The 23,007-nt window shown below is 34.1% G+C and overlaps 1 protein-coding gene across 1 annotated transcript in view; it reads right to left on the bottom strand.

The window, feature by feature from the left end:
• Nucleotide 1: 1 nt before the first annotated feature.
• The window catches only part of LOC106069547 (transcriptional coactivator YAP1-like), a 41,535-nt gene continuing 18,529 nt past the window's right edge, over nucleotides 2-23,007 (bottom strand). The window contains exons 2-7 of the mRNA XM_013229235.2: nucleotides 11,849-12,138; nucleotides 7,585-7,748; nucleotides 6,530-6,689; nucleotides 5,295-5,378; nucleotides 5,042-5,151; nucleotides 2-4,285 (exon numbers count right to left, since the gene is read on the bottom strand). Of these exons, the coding sequence (XP_013084689.1) occupies nucleotides 4,208-4,285; nucleotides 5,042-5,151; nucleotides 5,295-5,378; nucleotides 6,530-6,689; nucleotides 7,585-7,748; nucleotides 11,849-12,138 (886 nt within the window). The 3' untranslated portion in view covers nucleotides 2-4,207. The remainder of the gene's footprint in view (nucleotides 4,286-5,041; nucleotides 5,152-5,294; nucleotides 5,379-6,529; nucleotides 6,690-7,584; nucleotides 7,749-11,848; nucleotides 12,139-23,007) is intronic.

Below are 23,007 nucleotides of genomic sequence, written 5' to 3'. Positions count from 1 at the left end.
ATTTTCTTTTTTTTTTTTCTTTTTAACTTATTTTTGTAACAAATATTGATTCATGTTTGGGAGGGGTTATCAAAAATTTAATATTTACATTTCCACTTTCACAATGCAAGTGAAATACAAATTATTAACAGATACAAACATTCAATATCTATAAAGGCTAAACTAACATTTTCAATAACTTTCCTAATAGAAAATGTATTTCTATGTCTTGATGAAAGTACATGTTATACAATAATACTAAAAACTGATCAAGAAGAATATTCACCTTTGTAAATAACATTTCAAGAAAAATATTATTCATTAAAGTTCGGAAAAGGCCACTCATACAATCTTATGATTTTCAGATTTTCGTTAGCTGTTCACGATGGTACCAAATCTAATTGGATACAGATCATTTCTACTTTCTAAATGTTTGAAAAGAGAAACTTGTGGAATGTAACAAATTTAAGAGTTTAGTATAAACTGTTCATTGCATAGTCCAATCAAGATTGTGTTTCCATCCACTTTGCTCAATTAGGAAATCCAACATTGTTCGAAATACGAAACCTCAAAAAATGTTCAAAATGCTGTTGGCAAGCATTTTAGCGAAAGTTTTATATAGGTCACAACAAAAGTGTGTAAAAACAAATTTTTAAATCCAGTATTTGACTAAGACTTTCTGTGTGGGTGTTGTAACACAGTCTAGTTTGAGTTATGAGGCATGCAGAAAACATTTCTAATGACCTCTCCCTAAAACATGTATGTGCTTTATTATAAATAGTATGAGCATGAATCACCTTTGAATGAGTAACATACATCAACTAATCCACAACATTGACTTCTGAACTGGTTCTGCAATGAACACTACTATAGAATTGAATGGACAAAATAATGAAAAGTAAGGGAGGCAACTTTTGTGAACCACTGATATGCATATAAAATATTGCTTGTGTATACAATAAATAGAAAAAGAAAAGAATAAATGTTAATTCAAATCATGGAATTCATTTTTAAGAAATCCTAAGTTAAAATTTGGAAACATGAATAAACTGGAGGGCATGTTTGAATTTTTCTTTTAGTTATGTAATGGAAAGTTGCTGAAAACTTTTTTACTAGCCTAGACAAAGCTTTAAACTATTTAAAGGAATTCACGAAACAATGGACACAGTCAATACAATGACTCTTTTTTTCCTCTATTAACTAATGAACAAGCAAAAAGAAGACACTAGAGTAGACCAGTTTAATAGAAGCAGTCAATATTGTGAAGAAGTGAATAACTGGAGGACAACCTCAGCTAGAAAACAAATACACAAACATATTTTTATTTCCAGTACAAAGAACAAGAGTTAGGTTGTTGTTTTTTCCTACAAGTACTGTACAACTTTGAATGGATACTTCAAAATCAGGTTGCGTCAGTAGAGATTTAATTTTTTTAAAATTTACCAATACCATACTAAGTTCAATTATACATTCAAATGCTCGCATTAGAGCAATATTATTTTTTTTTCATAATAAATATTTGTCAATTTCAGACAATAATCCAGAACAACAGAAAAATTTAAACCAAGACATGTTTAAAAACTTGTACCATCTTTTTCTTTTGTACGGAAAAAGAAAAAAATGTCAACAGCATAATAAAAACGCATCAATGTTCATTCAAATATTGATTTGACAATGATGATGATGACAACCAGGTGCTGCCCAAAGAGGGTAATGGAATTAGTTTCAAGTGTCTTTTAGTTCATGGGACATCTTTCTTCATAACCATTTCAATCATGGAAACATGGAGAGGTGAAAGGAGCAAACAAACCCAAGTGCCAAGATAAGAGAGAGAAAAAGGAAAGGCTTCAGCTTAGCTACAGTTAATGGTATACATGGGATTGAATTAATTACAACAGTATTGACTTCGTTTAAATACTTGTAGTTCATACACGGGAAAAGAATGTAAGAGAAACGTCTATAGTAAAGGGTTTATTTCTTTAAAAAAGCATAACAAATCATTTTTATAGCATATATGTATATATATGTAAATATATCTCATAGGTCATAAAGCACAGTATTGGACAGAGAGCTATATTTCCTTGTCTAGGTTAAAGGTCAGAGAAACAAACAACATAGCTTGTAAAACCATATTAGAATCATGGCTACACTTTTGAAAGAACTGTTCCAGTGTATGGACACATACAAAACAAAATAAATTCCAGACTGACCATGAATGGATTATCACCCTTTGAAAATTTGCTAACCAAATTGTTTTCAGCAGTACACGTTCAACAACAGCTACAATAACAGGAAGGACAGGTGTCCTGCACAACAAGAAACAGAGCAACAGCAACATGAGGACATAGTAGAACCAATCCCCTGCTTCTCCCACTATAAATAGAAAAACACCTTGATTTCATTGTGTGTCAACTAGAACACAACAGGCCAGTTTCAAAGACAAAAATTTAAAAATCTACAAACATTTCAATAAATAATTATTATTTTCTTGCCATTTTTAATGAAAAAATTTCATGTATGTAAATAAACAAAAAAAAATTGAGATTAAAAAATTGCATAGAAAACTTTATGCAAACCAAAGGCCTACAAATTAAGACTTAAATCAAGATTTCAATCACTAAAGAAATGAATACAGGGAGAAGTGTATTTTTAAAAAGGGTTACAAGCGTACATTATTTGTTTTTGTGTTTTGAAAAACAAAAATGTCATCAATTAGGTACATGTGTTGGATACATGTGCGTCAAAGTTTCATGACCTTAAGCATACATTTCTACCAGAAAAAGAAAGCTAGACTATATCAAATTTCAGTTACTTAGAAATAAAAATATTTTAAATCCATCAAACTTGTAGAGGTCTCATCTAAAGTTTTTTTAATCGATGAAAATTAGTGCATAGACATGTTGACAAAAATATATATAAACAAAATATCACAAACAAGTGTATCCATTACTAGAAAGCAGTAATTTCATCCAGTGATTATTGCTACAATTTATCTAAAAATTTATCTGCAAATAAAAAAAAATGCAATCAGGGTGCAAGGAAAGGGGAGATCAGCTGAGGGTTTCCCTAAATCTGTTTATATTCAAAAACATTTCAACTGTGTCTATAATAATAATAATCCCTGCAGGCCTGAACAATAAGAATCACATAAAAGTTCACAGTTCTGGTATCCACAGAGCTTGCAACAAACATATTTGTCCTGATATTAAAAAAAAAGGGTGTGGGGCACTGTATTTAGCTATCAACAAAGATACATGGTATTAGCGAATGGTTAACACACAACACATGATGGGTCAAATATAGAGTAAAAAAATATAAGCTGTATATATGTATATATATATATATAATATATATATATATAATTTTTTTAAATATGTATACGTTTTAAATTTATTTGTAACATTTTTATTTTTCAATTTTATGATGAATATGCCAATGCTGATTAAAAAAAAAACAAATAGATGAATGAAAGAATTAACAGATCCATGAAAAATCATAACAAAAATGACTCAGGGTGTGATAGATGCATAGTATGGAGATAAAATGTTGTTTTTCTTAACACAAAATATTTTGCACAACCATTCAGAGTGCCCCACTCTGTCAACTGTCCACTGTAGACATAGTACTGTAACAAGTCTTAAGATCATAAAAACATACCAAAGTCTCACCCACCCTCAACACTGGATAATCTTTAATAATTTTTTTTTTTTTCAAATAAATTCTTCAAGCAGAAAAATTAAAATACAGTAGTGTGTTTATAATAGAGAAGTAAGAGGAAAGAAAAAGATAATACAATATTGTCATTTTTTTTGTTTTGTACATTAGAAATATGAGGTACACAGGCAAGTTCAAAGAACAAAAAAAAATGTTAAGTTCAACAACCAGCCTTTAGTAACAGAGTTTTCTTAATAGACTAACTCATAGGGTACAAAAAAAAAAAAAAAAAAAAAGTAAATATTTGACAACCATATGAACGTAAACATGAGCTAAGAAAATCAAAGTAATACGTAGGAAAACAAATTCAGGTTTTGATGGTAATTACATAATTAACAATATTTGTATGAAACCAGGATAATAATGTCCGCAGTGCACAAAATGTCTGTTATATTTGCGTACAAAATTGCTTCTTTTTGTTTTTTCGTAAGCCAACCAGGAGTGATGCGCAAACATGTGCTTTTCTTTTTTTACGCATTGTATCAGAATATAGAGAAGAGTCAATGGATGGATCTCACAACCATGTCAAAGGATGGTCTTTGTTGCCTAAAACTTTCTCCACGTCTTTCAGGAGTTCACTGCTGATTTCTTCCTACAAAGAAAAACACAAGTTACTGAAAGTATCATACAACTATATCTGGTCAGTGTACATTTAGTATCTCGAGGATGAAATTAGTTTTAGATTTTATGTGATCAAAAGTAGAGGAATGCACTAAATAACTAGACTGTGGTATGTAGATTTTAGTGGGATTTATTTTTAGGGGAAAATTAATGAAGGAATTAGTCAGATGTAAAAGTAAAAATAAGAAACAGAATTAACATTGGCAAGAATATTTTATTAGACAGAAACGTGAGGTGAACACATTGTGTGCCCAGATCTATACCTGGATTGGTTCTTGAAAGATTTAGTCTAGAAATGAAGAACGCGAGAGTGGTGGGAATGGCGGGTTGGTACCATTCATTTAGCTTTTACACAGTGACTTTTTAAAGCTCATTAGAAATGTATTAAAAAAGTCGAATGCAAAAAAAATAAAAAATTTCCTGATTCCCATATTCATTTTGATAAAAATTAGTGAAGCGCTATTGATTCAAACCACCATATTAAAGCTAGGTATATAGAGTCTAGTCATAGATAGATCTAGATCTACTTATTCTACAGGACAATTTACTGTAATGCCTCTTAGCCAAACATGTAGTATCAAATGTGGACAGGTACCCAGGTAAGTTACTTATCTTTTTTTTTTTCTTTCCTTCCTTGCTTTTTGTTTTGTTTTATTTTTGTATATTTGACTAAAGATACAATGTTAGTGTGCTAGATTCACTTTGTACAAATTATTAAGACCCTTACTTGTAAGCTAGGCACCAAGTCATCAGAGTCCATGTTGAGGTGGTCCCCAACATCGCTGACTCCACCCATATCCATGCTGCCGAAATCTGATTGCCCTGACAGTTTAGGGCCTGAAAGTAGATGGCAATACACAAGTTGACAAGAAGATTTAACCTATTCTAATTTTTTAACTAACCCTATTCTAGCTTTTAACCTAACCCTCATTTATAAATGGAAAATAGTTTGAGGACACATTATATATTTGTAGTGTTACCTCCATCTTGAGTGTCCATATCTTCCATGTTCCCGAGAAAATCATCTGGCGTCCGTGGGAGACTGTAACTTGTGCCCATTCCACCTGTAATTGCCAAATATAAAACTAGTTTAAAGATGATAAAAACTTAACGAAGTACTGAATTTGACAAAGTGACGATAAATACGAGATTTTAGATTTATTATAAGGTGCATGATATATGTGAATTTTTTTTTTTAATGTATGACTCAGACCAGTATTAGAATGTCACCATTAAAATTGTCTGTTTACACCTTTATTGCTAGAGTATACACAAGTGTTTAGCAGAATTAAGTATTACTGTTAACTTCCTATCCATATCTTTAATAGCTGATTTAAAATAGTATTTCTAGGAAATAGTTTTATAAGCCAAACACTACTTGCAGTTAGTTAATGGTGATACTCATTTATCACTATGCAAGATATATTTTTTTTGTGTTAATACTGCAGCATGAAAATAAGATAGGAAAAACAATTGAATTAATTGAAAGCAGATTTAGTTTTAATTCTTTAGCTCACTTAATGAGCAGTATAAAATGATCATTCTTGGACCCCCCCTCATTTTAAAAAGGATCAAGACAGGCTAATGAGCTAATGAATAGGCTAAGAATAGGCAAAGATGTCACCAGATTCTGAGGTCAGTGCCTTAATGATGGTGCTTTATGTGATGGTTTCATCAACTACCTTCATTTCCCATTATTTAAAACTAGGGGGATGGATCAACACAAGAGATTTCAGGGATAGACTGTCCCAAGTGTTTCCATTGAAACTAAACACCAGATTTTTTTTTCAATCAGCAACTTAAGACTAAAGAACACAGTCACTTAAATCTAAGAAGATTTTATTTTATTTATTCCTTTTTTTTTCCTGATTTTCAGATTCAGTGTTTTAACATAAACGTACTTATTTCAGTTTGAGCAAACACAAGCTAAGCTATTTCTTTATATGAAGTTTAGTCAGTATACTATCTATTTGAGCAAGGCACATGGGCCTCAGCTCTGGAAGAAAACTGTACCGTGAGAAAAATAGCCAGCTCCTCTACCACTAAAGCGAAAGCCACCTTAACCTGCGATATTTGTCGACGGGCATGTCTACAAAATAGGGCTCCACAGTAACATGAAGGGTTTGAGATGAACCATAGTCGCTCTACGACTGAAGGAGGCTAGCCTGTTTGTTAGACAAAAGTCTAAGACTGAGAATGAATAGGTCAAACTTACCCAATCCACTATCTGCACTCTCTTGCCTAGAATGATGATCAGAAGTACCAGTTTGTCCGAAGAAGGGGTCAGTGGTCAGTTCACTTGACTGTGAGAGAGATGTAATATCTCCTGGTGTACCCAAGACAGACTCACCTACCTGGGCTCTCAAAGCCATTTCCTGGTGATAAAATAAAATCAAAGATCATATGGAAAAAAAAAATGAATTTTAAATCAGGGTAAAACCAAAACATTGTTAAAGACTAAGAGTGGAGTGGATAGAAGTGAGATATTTTTTTAGATCAATTAGCTATGGCCTCCTTCAGTTGTGAAAGAGATGACATGAATGCCTGGGCATCAGTTGTGGTCGGAATGATGTCGCCCATACATCAGTTCCCCCATTTCCAAGCAGCTGATGTATCCAAAGAAACAACTAGTGTTGATACAGTTTGGGGTCAGAGGCGTCGCAGGCTCTGCCAAGGTGTAGAACTGAGTGCTAAGGGTCACAGGCTTCTGATTTTTACTCAGGGTTGACTCCTGAAGCCTTTACCATGATTAGGTATAGCTGCAAGGAGCAGAGGTTTGAATTCAGAGTTTTCATGCTCCTAGGTGGGGAACCCCTCCTGCCTGAGGCTTACTGTCGCCAGTTATTTGCCTTTGCCCCTTCTCCTGTTAGTGAAAATAGTTTTGCCAGACTAAATGAGCCACACGTGAAGGCCAGGAATTGGACCGGTTGTCAGAGGCGATTTGAGACGCATGACATGCTAATAGGAAGCATTTCATAGGTAGTAGAATGGTTATATCCAGTACTACTTCTGGCAATGACAACCTTGCAGAACATAGATTAAGTAAAGTTTACTTTTTTAACATTTCAAGAATTTTATTCCAAACGAATGAAATGAGATAACTGAAATTTTACTTTAATTAAACAATGCACTCTAAAATGTTTTTTTTCAAAGGTCACATTTTAAAAATCCAGGATATTTTTCACAAATTCAGAACTTTAACAGCTAAACATGCATGTTATCTGAATACAGTGCCCCCAGGCTTAGAAGTCAATTCAGGAAGCTAGCTACCTGTCTTGCTATCTCATCTTGTCTCTTCTTCAGAGCTTCCTGTTCCATCTGGAGTTGCTGTAGCTTCAACTGTTTCAACTGATCCTGCTGTGATGTGAGGAGGTTTGAACCACTGGTTGCATTCTGGGATTGAAACTTCATACCTGGCCGTTGTAAGTGTACAGCTGGAAAACAAAGTGATCAGTATGTTTAGACCAATACAATTTTATGTATAAATCAAATGAGCGTATTCATTAAAAGTTTTAACACTATTAACAGTTTGCACACAAAAAAAAGTTTTATAAGCAGTTAAAAAAAAAAGGAAAAAAAAAGATAAAATATTGGTCTAAATTGAAGGATTCAAAGTAGGGCCAAATATATGCAAAGTAGGTAAAGCTTCGGCCATAGAATCAGAATACCTTTACATTAGGGGTGGGCAAATTATGACACGCGTGCCACATGTGGCCCGCCTGAGTGTTTTATGCGGCCAGCCGACACCTACAGAAATCAGGAGTGCCCACAGTATATACATATAAAAATGCAAATATATTTTTAAAAATATCTATATAAATTATTGAAACTGTCTATTAATAAAAGTTTCAAGTAAACGAATATTATGCTTATTGGCTATACATTAATACACTCAATTCAAAACACAATCTCTGATCAGTATTTATTCAATGCTATGAAGAACTGTGTTGAATGTTGGATAGGCTTGGAACATAATAACAAGTGTAACAACTGATAGAGATTAATCTTTGACTGAATAAAATAGTTGGTTTTGTTGTTTTTTTTTTATTAAAAAATATCCCAGCCATAAACTCTAAACAGGAAAGTTTGCACAAAGCTGCATACAATTTAAACATCATATTGATCAGAATGACATAGTAATCAAACTTAGTAGAGCTAGGGGTGTTAACTACAGGTAGTTCCGATTTAGGAACAAAATAATCTAATGTATCCGCTATCTTAGCATGGGCTAGGCAAATGAGAACAACATAAAATCTCAAGGAAGAAATTGTTATGTTACTTGAAGGACATTGACTGTGACTTAGTTACCAATATATCTAATGAATAGTGGAAGACAGATTTCATGTGTTTCATAATTGCTATTGCACTGGTTTTTTTGCATATGAAATGTAAATGCATGTTAAATCTTTTCAAACAAGGTTTTCCCATTTCTACAAGCAAAAGAAAGCAGGTTTTGTCATTTTCCTTTGCTGAAAGGTGAAACTATTTCTAGTGAAATGATTAAAAGTACAAAGCTTATTTAGATTTGTGCAATTTTTAAAAGCAAATTTTAAGACGTCAAGAACCAATTTTCAATACCATCAGCTACCATTTAGTGCAGAAGCTGATTCAACTCCAGAGGACATAACTCCAAGCAAAGAGAAGTTCCAGTCAGTACTTCAACGAGAGTCTTATGGGTGCCAGAAGCTGTATTTCCACACTTAAAAAATATTTGCTGCTGTTCACACTATTTGGGTACACATACATCTGTTCTTCTTCTTCTTTATTCTCATTTCACATGTTGGAGGGTTCAGATCAGTAATCCTATATCTGAGATGAACCGTGCAGTGGTTTACAGATCAGGCAGTTCCTGAATAGTTTTGGTTCTATAGGAGGGTTTTGGGGCCAGAGTCTTGTTCGGGTCTCTTGATTTAGTATGCACCATTGAAGGACATGGTCAGCATTCTCTGGTGATGCTCCACAAGGGCAAGTTTCGATTGTCAATCATTTAACTTCTGGAACATATATTGTCTCATTCAGTGAACAAGCATTTTTTTTGTGTGGAAATTAAGTATAATTACGGGTGGATTTTGACTGAATGTAATTTGACAGCAATCACAGGAGTAACAACTAGTAAGCTAGTTCCACAGTTACGGAACATTATGCACTAGTGTAAAAAATAAAATACTGCACATTAAGTACAACTCTATATTTGTGGGGATATTGTAATATAAAAAGACAACAGCAATTTTTTTTTTAAATCATAAAATTGTTTCAAAAATTGCTAACTTGTGTAATTCCTTAACATGGTGTGTGGAACAAAAAGAAACATGAATATAATACAGTGTAAATATGAATTAAAAGACATTCTACACAGTTAGCTAGAGTATCTTTCTAAGTTATATATACATATGCGGCCCCCCATTCCCAAATTTAGAAAAATGCGGCCCTCGATACAAAAAGGTTGCCCACCCTTGCTTTACATCATCTGCCCTATAAATTGCAAGGTCTGAAAGGGGAACTTCACTTTTAGGTTAAGCGGAAATGTCTACATCTGTAAAAGCATATTTATACTTGAGCAGAGAGTCAAAATATGACCTAATGCAATTTAATGAAACAAAAGCATTTTCTAGATGTACTAGCATTACAGACAGGCTACACCAATTGATTTCTTCCCAAGCTTTATATTGTTTATTATGGCTAGAACACCTCCTTATTTCAATAAACAGCTCACATTTTGACCATTAACATAACCTACTTTTTTAGTCCCTGTTACAATGAAATTTTGTTGCCTGCTCTCTCTCTCTTTTCCTTCTCTCTTTCTTTCTCTTTCTGGAACCCTCTTTTTTTTTTTTCACCAACATAGACCGTTGACTTGATTTAGAAAGACCCACTTTATAACGCCCTTCCAGACACACATACGCTTTTGGCCCGTGAATTCTAGTATCACTTTTACTTTTCTCCGCCACCCCCACTCCACCCCACCCCTTAACCAGTTCCTTCCCACAAAGAAAAGTTAGTCCTACATACAATTTCTGACTTTTCTTCAGTTTCTCATCAATGTTGCTTTTCAACCATTGTCCCCTCCCACACACACAAACACCCACATTCACACTGTTCAGACTTTTTTTTATTACAAAGACAACCCTTCACTTTTCACTTCACTTGAAATCTATGGGGAAGAAGACAATGACCAACGGCCTTTACTTTTCCCCAACTAATGTCAGGTACCCAATTAGAGCTGGGTGGACTCATAGACGCCCTAAAATCCAGAAATTCAAAATCTAAGTCATCACCAGGATTCAAACCCAGGACTTGGAAGCCAAGCGCTTTACCACTCAGCCACCACACCACCAAATCTATGCATAGCATGTATGAATAGTTTTAAGCTTGCAGTTTTTCATGAATTGCAGATGTCAGGTATGTCAGATCAGTCAAACCTGGTTCTTAGTGAGTGCCTAGGAGGTAAAAGGAACATGTGTACCAAATTTCATGCAAATACATATATCGCAGATAAGCTTAGTATATTTGCGTCCATTTGCACTTTATGGTAGTAATCCAGGTAAAGAGATACAAAATCATTATCATATATAATCAACACTTTAAAAAGGTTTTAAAAATTGTAATCTTAGAATATTACCAATTATTATTTTGAAAAAAGTGAATTTGATATTTACTACCATTATATAGAGCTTTCTAAAATACTACCTTTAACATTAAAAATGACTTTTTTTCTGCAACAATAATTGTCACAAATGAAATGTATACATTGATGCTTGCAATTATTTTACAAAAGGGCATTCTTTATTAAACAATAAGTTTCCCTTTCAGACCTTGTGGTCTAAAGGGCAGATGATGTAAAGGTCTTCTGTTTCTATGGCCTACGGTTTAACGAGGGTGTCATGTGGCCAGCACAACGACCAACCGCCTTTACTCCCCCCCCCCCAACTACTAATATCAGGTACCCATTAGAGCTAGGTGGGCTCAGAGGTGCCTAAAGATCTCGAAATTTAAAAATCCCAGTCTTCACCAGGATTCAAACCCGGGACCCCTGGTTCGGAAGACAAGCCCTTTACCACTCAGCCACCAAGTCTCCTATTAAACAATAAGTGATGTATTAATAGTGTGTATTGATCTTGAGATTTAATACTAATGTTTTTAATAGATGGACATGGCCATAGTTTGTACATCACTGGTGTAGTTTACAAAGATTAAAGCTTATATGTATGTAAACAGTTATGCTAGACATCATTATTCCCCCCACCCCCATCCCATTTGTGCAGATTTATGGGCATGATATGTTAAAAACAAATTATTTATACAGAAAGTACATCAGCAATTTGATCATCACATCAATTATATACTCTTATAAAAACAAGCTAGATGAATAAATAATGAATTACAATTGCTAGACAACACATAGCCTAAATAACTGAAGTGTAGAAAAACGCATAAAGTTAGAGACCGATAAAACTAATTCGCCCTTACATGGAAACTCAAAAGTTGAAAGTCACAACCATAATGGACAAACAAAAAAGACGTCAACACAACTTACGTATTGAAGGATGAAACCAGCTCGTAGTGCGTTCAATATGGTTGATGAAATACACCTCACACTCAGCTGTATAGGCCCTCTCCCAGCCCGGCGGTAAGGGAACTTTGTCCACATTGATGGGGGCTGTAAGTGTGGGCTGGGTGGAAGGGGCAGGACTTCCAGTCTGCGGCAGACTGTTGAGGTTACTTGTTGTGGTATTGTTGTTGTTGTTGTTGCTGCTGGAGATTGTAGCTGGGTTTGTACTGTGAGTTTTGCGTGGGTCATTCCAGGTAGTTATCTGTAACACGTGACTGAAAGGGAAAAAAAAAAGGGGAAAATATGTTAAAACAAACAAAAATTCAATGTTTTGTAATGTCTATAATGAACAAAACAGCAAACAAAAAACTCAGATAAGAAGTAGTTTAAAACCCAGAAACTTTTAGACTTGAAGAAATATTTCAAATCAAGATTTTCATACATGGTGGAAAACTACAGATAAACATTAGCTTTTTTGGTGCAGTGTACATGTTTTAGCACTGCAGAAAGAAATTTTCAAAGCTCTTCCATTTGAATACAAAAATTATAATTCAGTTGGCAACAATGAAGTTTAATTTTGCATCCTTGAGATTATTTAGTCCCCAATATTAAAAAATGGATAGCTAAGTTGGTTTTAGATTTGAATTGAGTTACAGTATGTAATGAATACATTTACATCTAAGCAAATACAATAATTTAATAACAATGATAACTCTTTAGGTTTGGATGACAAGAATAATGATATTTGCTGATGGAAACCAAAAACATTTCATGAATAAATTTCAACACTAGGCTGACAAGACTGAAACCTAAAAATAATTGCAAAAAAACGGAACCTGTATCCTGTAATACAAAATCAAGTTCTCAGAACAAGAAATTAAGAAAGGCATGCAATAAAACTTGATGTTATTTACAAATGTTTAAAATGTATGGGCAAGTACATTAAATGCATAATGGCAAGATATCAACGCTTTGACAGAATCTGTGTATCTAGGTTGCCATAACAAAGTTACAAAACCAATCCTTCAACATCTTGACTTATAGATACAAATGCACCCTTATATTGAAACTAATTAGATCTATATTTTACTGATAAACAAGTAAAATCTGCAATAATTAGCCACATAATAATACCACTATCTTATATAGAAAATTCAAATGAAAAATTAGGAAATTTTACTTTCAGAGATTTAGCAACCATAGAAATCGAATTTTTAAAAGATGATGGTGAAGTGTGGTGACAATAAAACCTAACTGACATTTTAGAAGCTTTAACTACAATGACTTGCTTATTTTGTTTTAAACAAGTTGACTCTGGGAGTTGCCAGATAGGACATTTCAAACAAAACAAGAAAACTAACATATATATGTGAATAATAACAGCAATGTGAAGAACTTAAAAGAACCAGCTTTCTGACTAGATAGATATGAGATGAAGAAGAAAAAGTTCTACAGATAAACTGAAGCAGGTGACAGGATACACATGTTGACATAACTAAGGGGAAGCCACTCTTAAACAATGAACAGCATGCACAGCTAGAGCTGAAGACAACACCCTTGTTTGTTTGGAACACACCATGTACCCCCCACAGCCACCCCCCTCAAACACACATGGAGTTCCACTCAGTGCCTGGGACAATAGAGGACAATGGAAATATGACACCAGGGGAAACGGGGGGCAGAGTGGTTTTGTTTACTTACAGAATATGTTTGTTTACAAGTGCAAGTGAGGGAGAAAAGGGTGCAAAACAATACAGGAAGCAGTAGGAAAGAGAAGGGCTGTTCAATATACACAGAAAATCACCTAAAGCAGCAGGAGCTTTAAAGAACTCTTTAAAAATGGAACAAAAGGTAAACTATTGGTGTCAACTTTTACCTGATCTCACTGATCAGCAGGGCTATAGTAGGCCTACCTCCCAGGTAGTGAGATCTTGGATTACAGGCACACTTTGTTCCTGGGCCATACTCATAATCAAGACAGATTTTACCATTTGAAATTTTGTACAGTTAAAGTATTGACATCAAAAGTAAACAATGATTTTTAAAAATTGCAGTGATACTGAGTAATAATAGCTGATGTTAAATCAATTAATAACTAGTAATTAATCACATCATAATAATTCATCTGTTTGTATATCAAGCTAAATTATTAATATTTTTTCAACAAGTCAATTTTCTGTTCAATGTTAGTAAAAAAAAAATTACTCCATTTTGTTTTTGGTAAAAATAAAACTCTACTTTAACCATGCAGCATCATATAAAAGCTATAAATGTAAAGTCTTCGAATTTCAGACAAAATTTATAACATCTGTTATATTTATGATGATGGTAAACAGCAAGGCAAATCAAAACCAAAATTTAAAATATCAAAGACTGTCTGACCTAGTGCATTGTAGGAAGCAATGCCCTAGTCTTCCTAAGACTTTTTTTTTTTTCACTAAGAATCAAAAAAAAAATGTGTAGAAATGATTACACTCTTTTGCACACACAGGTAAATGTGCATGAGAAAGCTATGACTGCAAACAAGTATTTTGATAAATACACATACAATCAGCCTTTGTTTGGAGTTAGCCAGACAAATGTTAGACTGGCTACCAACTAGAAGAAAGCACAAATCAAAGCCAAGCTCTTGATAAGAAATACAAAGGCAAAGCTCATTTCAAGGTATAAAAGTATATATACATCACATGGAATAAAAGCAGGATAGATATAGTGGCGTAGCTAGGAATTCGCCATCAATTGGGGGCCAGGGAGGCTTGACCTCTTTGGAGGCCCTTGCATTTTATGTAATATTTAATATAAAAAAACAATTTTCGAACACTCATTTGGTGCCTCCCTCAAGTGGTGGCCCACGGGGATTTTCAAATTCTTCCTCCCTTCCTAGCTATGCCACTGGATCTATAGATTTATTGTTGTTTTATCAAAGTATGAATCAAATTCTTTGAAGTGAAATTCAAATTGAAGTAGACTTTTGATAAAAATTCTCATTGTTCTCAAAGTAATATTTAACTTCATCAATATCTGGCCAGACCAACTACTGACAGATTTTTTATTTCAAACAATGTAACAGTTTTGATAGTCACAAAGACTGGGAACAAATTCAGAATTGCAGGATACAAACTTTCCAATTAGAAGCTAAGTGTCGAAGGCCAAGATGGCAGGCCAAAGTTGCCTAATAGAACTTTTAGCAGTAAAAACTTTCACTAGAATGGCATCATTCACTTGTGTATTTTTTAGTAATGTCTAGTGCAGCTAAATAAGCTTAAAAAATTTTATGACCTCACAATGTGAGTCTAGAATAATTGTGGAAATAATACAATATATAAAGAAATGTAAACATATTAGTGCCAAAGTTGGGTTTAATTCATATTACTTAGTTTGGCTAAACAAATCTATTTCATAGGGTGATTGAACTGAATGCTAAGATTTAGTACTTAAAATGTTTTGAATTTTGGATTATTCTTTTGTGCTTTATTTGTTACGTAATCGAGTTTATGTCAAGACAAGAAACCTGCTAAATCCATCATTGCAACTTGAAATGTAAGATCTACACAAATCAGCAATAACACAATGCAACAGCCAGTAACTACTGTACCACCCAAATTAGACCTCTAATATCTACTTCCCCTGACCCCTAAATTAGTTTAAAATTAAAACAAAGTATTCATTGAGAAGAGTTGAATCTAAAAATATATATTTGTGTTACAGTGAGAACCAGAGCAGCTGGCTATCTCTACAAGCTTATATTGAACTAATTAGTTGATATAAAAGCTATAAATATATATAATATATATGTGTCTTTGAGTCACAATTCAGTTTGTTACTATCACTAGTTGCAAGCAAGTTTAACTAGTTCAAGCTATGCTCTGTTGTAGTAACCATACAAATGAAATGACAGGCAACATTTTTGTTTTCGTATTTATATACTGAGATAGCTGGAACAGTGGTGTCAATGCATTTACTACCTAAACTTAAGATGGTGAGGCTGAGAGCTAGATTGAATAATTGCTGACATAATGTTTTTTTCACATCATGTACCAGCAAGTCTGATTTTCTATGGGTCTATTATTTGTCCCTACTCTCAACGGTTTAAAATAAAAAAAGAATTTTAGACCTAGATCTATGTTCCTGCTCAGATGTTGGTTTGTAGCTCCAAACAGCTAGTACAACTAGCCAATGTAGGCATATTAAATTCCCAATGAAATAAACTTGATCAGACTTCTTTTAAAACAAATTTGAATTTTTTTTATATAAATATACCCAGCTTGAACTTTGAAGTAGATATATGCAGAGTTACGAATGAAGTGATCATTCTAACTCACTACAAATGCATGTCTTTTCTGTCTCATGTGTCTTGATCATCTCTCCTTCAAGTGTCACACCAGTCCTTTTTATTTTCTTGAATTACGCCAGATAACCTTGTGATTTCATCAGAAACTTTTCAGCCTGAACAACCAAAACATCCACCCTACTTTCCTCAAAGTTACATCATAAACATGCAATGACGCAAATATACTCCCAAATAAAATACAATTGTATTTATTTCTACTAGAATTAGAACAGCTAATGGACAGAAAAAAATCTGGTCAAACCTGAAAACTTGTCTTTACATCTTATCTTATGTGATACAGACGTTACTTCAAAAAAGAAGATGATTACGTCCTATGCCTCATGCATTTAGTCATGCATTTTAACCAATGACCTAAATTCTGCCAAGTCACTGGTTTTCCTGGCTAGCTCAAGCAACCCATTCCATGCTCTAATAGCACTAGGGAAGAAAGAGCATTTGTACAAATTTGTCCTAGCATATGGAATGTGGAATGTGCCTTTATCTTTGTGTCTTTCTGAGTATTTTATTAAATTTTGTTTTTGTATTTGACGATTATGGTTCAGTGTCATATGAGGAACATCAGTTCCGTTTAGAACATTTTCTATTCATTTAAACCTGACAAAATGAGCTTTACATTTCATTTTATTTTTTAATTTTAATAATTTGTCAAAGCAACACTATGTGCTATAAAAATGTCAATATAAAGGTAGAAGCAAAAATAACTGAGAAATATTCAAAAATTAAATAGCCATAATTGTATAGTATTTTTTGTTTGATCTCCCCTCCCCCCTTACAAAAAACGGATAAAAATGAATAAAGGAAAACTTTTAACTCAGGACATGATGTTCCTTAGGAAAGAAATATTGGAGATTTTCACGATAAACTAAACAGTGTCAAGGACCCTAAATTAAATTGCCAACTAACTAAAAAGTCACAAAAAAAGAAGAGCTTAAAAAATTTGATGCTGCAGTGCTTAAATTGCAAAAAAAAAAATATATATATATAACAGGCAAGTTCTTAAAACCTAGCTCGTCAACACATCCTTCATTTTGTACACCGGATACACCAAAAAACTTGCTATTTATATATATATATACATGGGAGTAGCCAGGTTGTTGTTTGTTTTTTTTTTTTTTGGGGGGGGGGGGGGGGGGAATTGTTTTCTCCCCCCCCCCCATATTTATATTTATATGTATGTATGTATGTGTGTGTACATAATCTTTATTAAATTCTGACCCTTCATTCTTTCGGAAGACGCTTATTGTGCCCTAGAATAGGTTCTTCCTGGACTAAGTGGAAAAATTGGAGACTCCCCGCCATTGCCAGCAAGCACTATTTCTGGTATTGAAAGCCAACAAAAATGCATATTCTGAGGTATCTACAGTGCATTTTCCTGATATTAAAAAGTATTTTAAAAACCTAATGTGCTATTCTTACTGACTTAGACCCTCCTGCGCCGTTTGGCGCATTAGTTGTCAAGCTGTTTCCACAAAAATCTGTCACTGGTAATGTCTGAAGCCTCTTCCCACCTGCTCTGAGGACCTCCATGAATGTATGGCGCCAAGTTGTACTAGGATGTCATCGCAACACTTATATTACGTAATTCATTTTGTCAGAGAACATGTCCCACAAACCTCATGCGACGATGTCACAATCTTACTAAAGGGTTGACTCCCAGTTCAGCATAGGATTTCCTTGATTTTGACCCGATCTCTATAACTGACTCCTAAAATCTGTCTTAGCCATCTTTGTTGAGCCACATTTAGTGTTTTTCAATTTCGGCAGATGACTATTCACTGCATTTTATTATTGGAGCCCAGCCACTGGCATAAATGTGTAACCTCTCTTGACTACGCTCTTGTAATTAGGTGACTGTAGATTACTTTAGAATTTATAGCGAAAAGGGAAGTTTTATCGTCAAAATCATCTGTTGGGGGCTTTAAACTAAAAAGTCTCTGGAGTTGTTTTTTTTTAAATTCAAAACCCTATTTAGCTACGGTCATAGAATTTGGTAACTGTAGTTTGCTTTAGAATAATATTGTAGATGGAGGTTTTCCACCTCAAAACGCTATGTAGGAGGATTTTAAACTCAAAACCATCTGGAGGGGATTTAAACTTTTACCCCTTTTGGCAACGTTCATAGCATTTTGAGTGCGAAATTTCCTTTTTTTTTTTTTTTTTACATTGAAGATGTATTTTTTAGCTTTAAACTCTGCTGGGAGGGGGGGGGGGGGTTAAAATCAAAATATTTCTTAGCTGTGCTCTTGGAATTTGGGGATTGTCATTTGCATTCTTTTGTTGTTTTGTTTTATAGAAGAGGTGGATTTAACTGCAAAAACCCTGGTAGGGGGTTTGAAACTCAACTGAAAAACCCCTGGTAGGAGTTTTTAAACTCAAAACCCCCTGGTAGGGGGGTTTAAACACAAAATCCCCTTGGCTGTGCTGGGGCAAGTGATGGTTTAGTATTAAAGTCTCACCTAAAATAAACAAAATCAAAGCAAAACATCAGTCACTAAATTCCGATCCCCCACCCCTGCGGGGGGGGGGGGGGGGTTCACGGCTACGCCCATGTATATATATACAAACGTATAGTCGATTTTGACTAACACCCTTAGAAAGGTGTTAAGAATAATAAAATGTCATCTTTAACAAGTGGGGATGATTTTGCTTATCGTAAGAAGATGAGTCCTAGATATTTTTTTTTTCATTTTTACTTTTTAAATAGTATAGCTTCTTTCTGATCTTTTTATTGCCACCGACCCTTCCCAATCTAACCTTTATCCAAAGTAATTAATTGTCAAAAAAAAAATTAACTTCACACACACACAGACACAACAACAACGTGGCTTGTTAGAGAGAGAATAACGCGCATCGAGTTCACATGAAGGCAGGATTTGAATCACAAATTGAAACATGCCTATTAATAGCAGGCTATATATAGCTATTTACACGTAAAAAAAAAAAAAAACTATTTGCTAGGCTCAAACTAAATCTAATGATAGCGACCTAGATCTTCTAGGCCTAACCGTAATGTGTACATCGCGCGTCTCTTAGATCTATAGCATGTAGATCAACAGTGTTGGCGTCCAGTAACAGGAACAGAACGTGTGTCTAGGTGGGTTGAGAATAATTTCAAACTATTAAATAAAGGACACACAATGAGATGTTCAAATGACTGGACATAATGCCAAACGCAAGGCTCCCGGCAGTAGTTGCTCCATTACGTACAGGTCACAGGTGTAGATCTAGACTTCTCGATAGAATAAATCAGGGTCATGTGCGACACAAATTTATGTATATTGATTTTTAAAAAAAATATATATTTATAGCCTATGTATGTGAATACATATGTGCTTACAGACTTTTAAAATGGTTTATAAGTGAGTTGAATTACATGTATTTTATATTTGAATAATGCTTTTTATGTACATGAAATATTTATATTGATAGTGGTTTACATGCATGTGAGTACATGAAATGAGTTCCAGTGAGCATAATTAATTGTCCGATATGTCAATTATAAGCACACTCTACATGGACTGGAAATAGGATTTACAATATATTATTTATCGGTAACAATAAACAGTGCGTAACACAAACTGGCCTTTTTAAATGTGTTTTTAAAAGGGTTGGTACCTATTTGCATGCAATTAGGATGCTATATATATTTTTTTAAGCCATGCTTTCAAGTAGCGGTGGTACCTGTCTCAAGATGTGAAGGCGATGTTTTGTTGTTGTTTTGTTGTTGTTGTTTTATTTTAATTTGAGTGTGTGCGATTTAATCTAAACGTGGTAGACAAGACATTTCAATCAGAAACGATTGTAGTTAACACTACATTCTCGTAAGTAGATCTCAATAAATACTTCAATATAAACATTTCAATCAGAAAAGATTGTAGTTAACACTACATTCTCGTAAGTAGATCTCAATAAATACTTCAATACAAAAAGAAAATTATTATACAAAAAAATAATAATAATAAAAATTAAGAGACTCTTTGGCATAATGTATCCCATGTAAAGCTGGAGACGATCTATACAAATGTAACAACATGAAAACCCCCCCCCCCACCACACACACACCTATCCTACACTGCTACAACACGGCCAGGAACACGAACTTAAAGTTTGGCAGAACGATCCAGCGCTCTCGGCCAAGTGACTCGCACAACATAACAAGGAATCACGTGACCAAAGCGCAACAGTTTTCTTCACGTTAAAGCGTTAGAAAATATTTTTTTTAAAAAAAAAAAAAGGTCTTTACAAGTCTTGCATACCTGGGTCATGGTAGTGGACATTGATGTGGACTATTGGGAAGACATATTAGTAAAATCACTAAACTTAGAGACACTTTAGGACAGAGAAATAAAAATTAAAGTAGCAATACTACATAAAACACTGAACCATAATTAACAAATACAAAAACAAAACCTGATAAAATACTCAGGCACATTTCTTATACACAGAGAAGTTTGAAGAGAGCGCTGTAGCGCTTCGGATTTAAAAACCAACTCCGATATCACAATGACAAAACCAAAACCAGGTGACAGAAAATATACACTAGCTGGTTGACGGTCTGTCTAGGTCAGTTGTACCGAGACCTTCGTGTCCTCGTGATAGAGGAGGCCTTGGCTGTACTCACAGCCTACGTCAAACGTAGCATTATTTCCCTCGTACATACAGATGTTTATAAGTTTATATGTAATATGTAAATTGCTGTATTGTTGTGCACATGCCTATTTGACCAATTTTAGGTGTATTTATACCAGAATAATACCTAGAAATAGAAGAAACAACTAACTGAAAAAGGAACTAAAACAAACCAGAACCGGTATAAAAACACACACAAAAGTATGGTATAAAATAAAAGTCCAACAAACAAAATATAAAACATATTTTTTAAAACAAAGCTTATATCAGTCATCAATACTGCATTCATCCTCAATTTTCAAAATTGATTCATCTCCCTTTTTCTGTGAAAAAAAAATATAAATACTTAATTACCACTAATTAATTGACTAATTTGTTAATTTTTTAATTGATTAAAGTGTTGCCATCTACAATGAATAATTGTGCAAAGTGTCAAATTGACACGAGAATGGGAAGTGGGAGAAATAACGTGTACAAGATGTGTACCAGACAGAATGAGTTGATGTAAGCTTTGTATTAAATGACCTCACGTGATCCAGATCCCATGTAGCTATTGATTAACATAATCCCCCTTTCAATTGCTTTAAAAAGTGTATACATGTAAGTATTTTTTGTGTATGCATCTCTTACGGAAAAACAAATCAGAAGGTTTGGCTTGCAACTGTTATGAACACGAAGGAGAACTCGGATTTCAAAAACGGCATGTGGGTCCGAGATAAAATTATAAATTATGTCCAACAAGCCACCACCTCCCCCTCTTTTTTTTTTTAAGTAAAGTTCCCCTTTCACACCTAGTGATATATGGGGCATCATCTGTTTCTATGGCCCACGGTTAACAAGGGTGTCATATGGCCAGCACAACGACCAACCGCCTTTATTTTATTTTACTAATGTCAGGTAAGCATTAGAGCTAAGTGGGCTCAGAGGCGCCCTGGATTCAAAACCCGGGACCCCCGTAGCGGAAGCCAAGCGTTTACCACTCAGCCACTGCGCCTACCTTTTTTTTTGTGTGTGTGTGTAACTTTTTTTTCAAAAAAATAAAGCAATACGTGCCTACAATTGCATTTTAATTGTTCATGTCACGCTTTCAGAAGATTAATTTGGACTATTTTGAGCACCATGAGGGCGAATGAGAATGGAATATAAAAGTAAAAGTCTAGTATAGTATAGCAGGACTAATTCGTACAAATGTTCATTCTTCTCTAGTGCTATTGCAGCGTGGAATCAGCCAGGAAAACCAGCGAATTAGCAGAGTGATTCACATTCATGACTAAATTGACACATGAACGCCTGTAATTTGCAAGATACGATAAGATATTAGATTTTCAATAGAACCTTTATTGACCAGTATATGTACCGGTATTATTATTATTAGTCAGTGGCCCGGCGGGCTTGACCTTTTTAGGGGCCCTGCATTTAGACATTCGACATCATGACATGAGATATTATATTTAATAAATGTCTATATAAGTAAATTAAACACAAATTAATCATCCACATATTGATGAAACTATTAAAAAATCCAACAAAGCATTAGGGTTTATTAAAAGAAATTTCTATAAATCAAATAAGAACATAAAACTAATATGTTATGTAACCTTGGTTAGGCCAATAATAGAATATGCATCCTCCGTTTGGGACCCCTCAACTCAAGAAAACATTAAGAAACTGGAACAGACACAAAATAGAGCAGTGAGATTCATAACAAACGAATATTCACATTTGACTAGAGTAACACCTTTAGTAAAATCACTAAATTTACAAAGCCTTCAGGACAGAAGGCTCAAAAGTAAAGTAGCAATCATACATAAAACACTGAACCATAATCTTCAAATACAAAAACAAAATTTAATAAAATACTCACTTCAGATCTACTTCAACTAGATCTACTTGATACAAAAACAAAATTTAATAAAATACTCTGAAAGACACAAAGATAAAGGCACATTTCTCGTCCCATATGCTAGGACAAATTTGTACAAATACTCCTTCTTCCCTAGTGCTATTAGAGCATGGAATGGGTTGCCTGAGCTAGCCAGGAAAACCAGTGACTTGGCAGAATTTAAGTCATTGGTTAATATGCATGACTAAATGCATGACGCGTAGGACGTAATCATCTTCTTTTTTGAAGTAACGTCTGTATTATATAAGATAAGATAATACC

The sequence above is a fragment of the Biomphalaria glabrata genome, chromosome 15 (assembly GCF_947242115.1).
Source record: "Biomphalaria glabrata chromosome 15, xgBioGlab47.1, whole genome shotgun sequence".
Classification (NCBI taxonomy): Eukaryota; Metazoa; Mollusca; class Gastropoda; family Planorbidae; genus Biomphalaria; species Biomphalaria glabrata.
The sequence above is the reverse complement of the archived record's forward strand: the minus strand, read 5'-3'. Positions and strand labels throughout refer to the sequence as shown.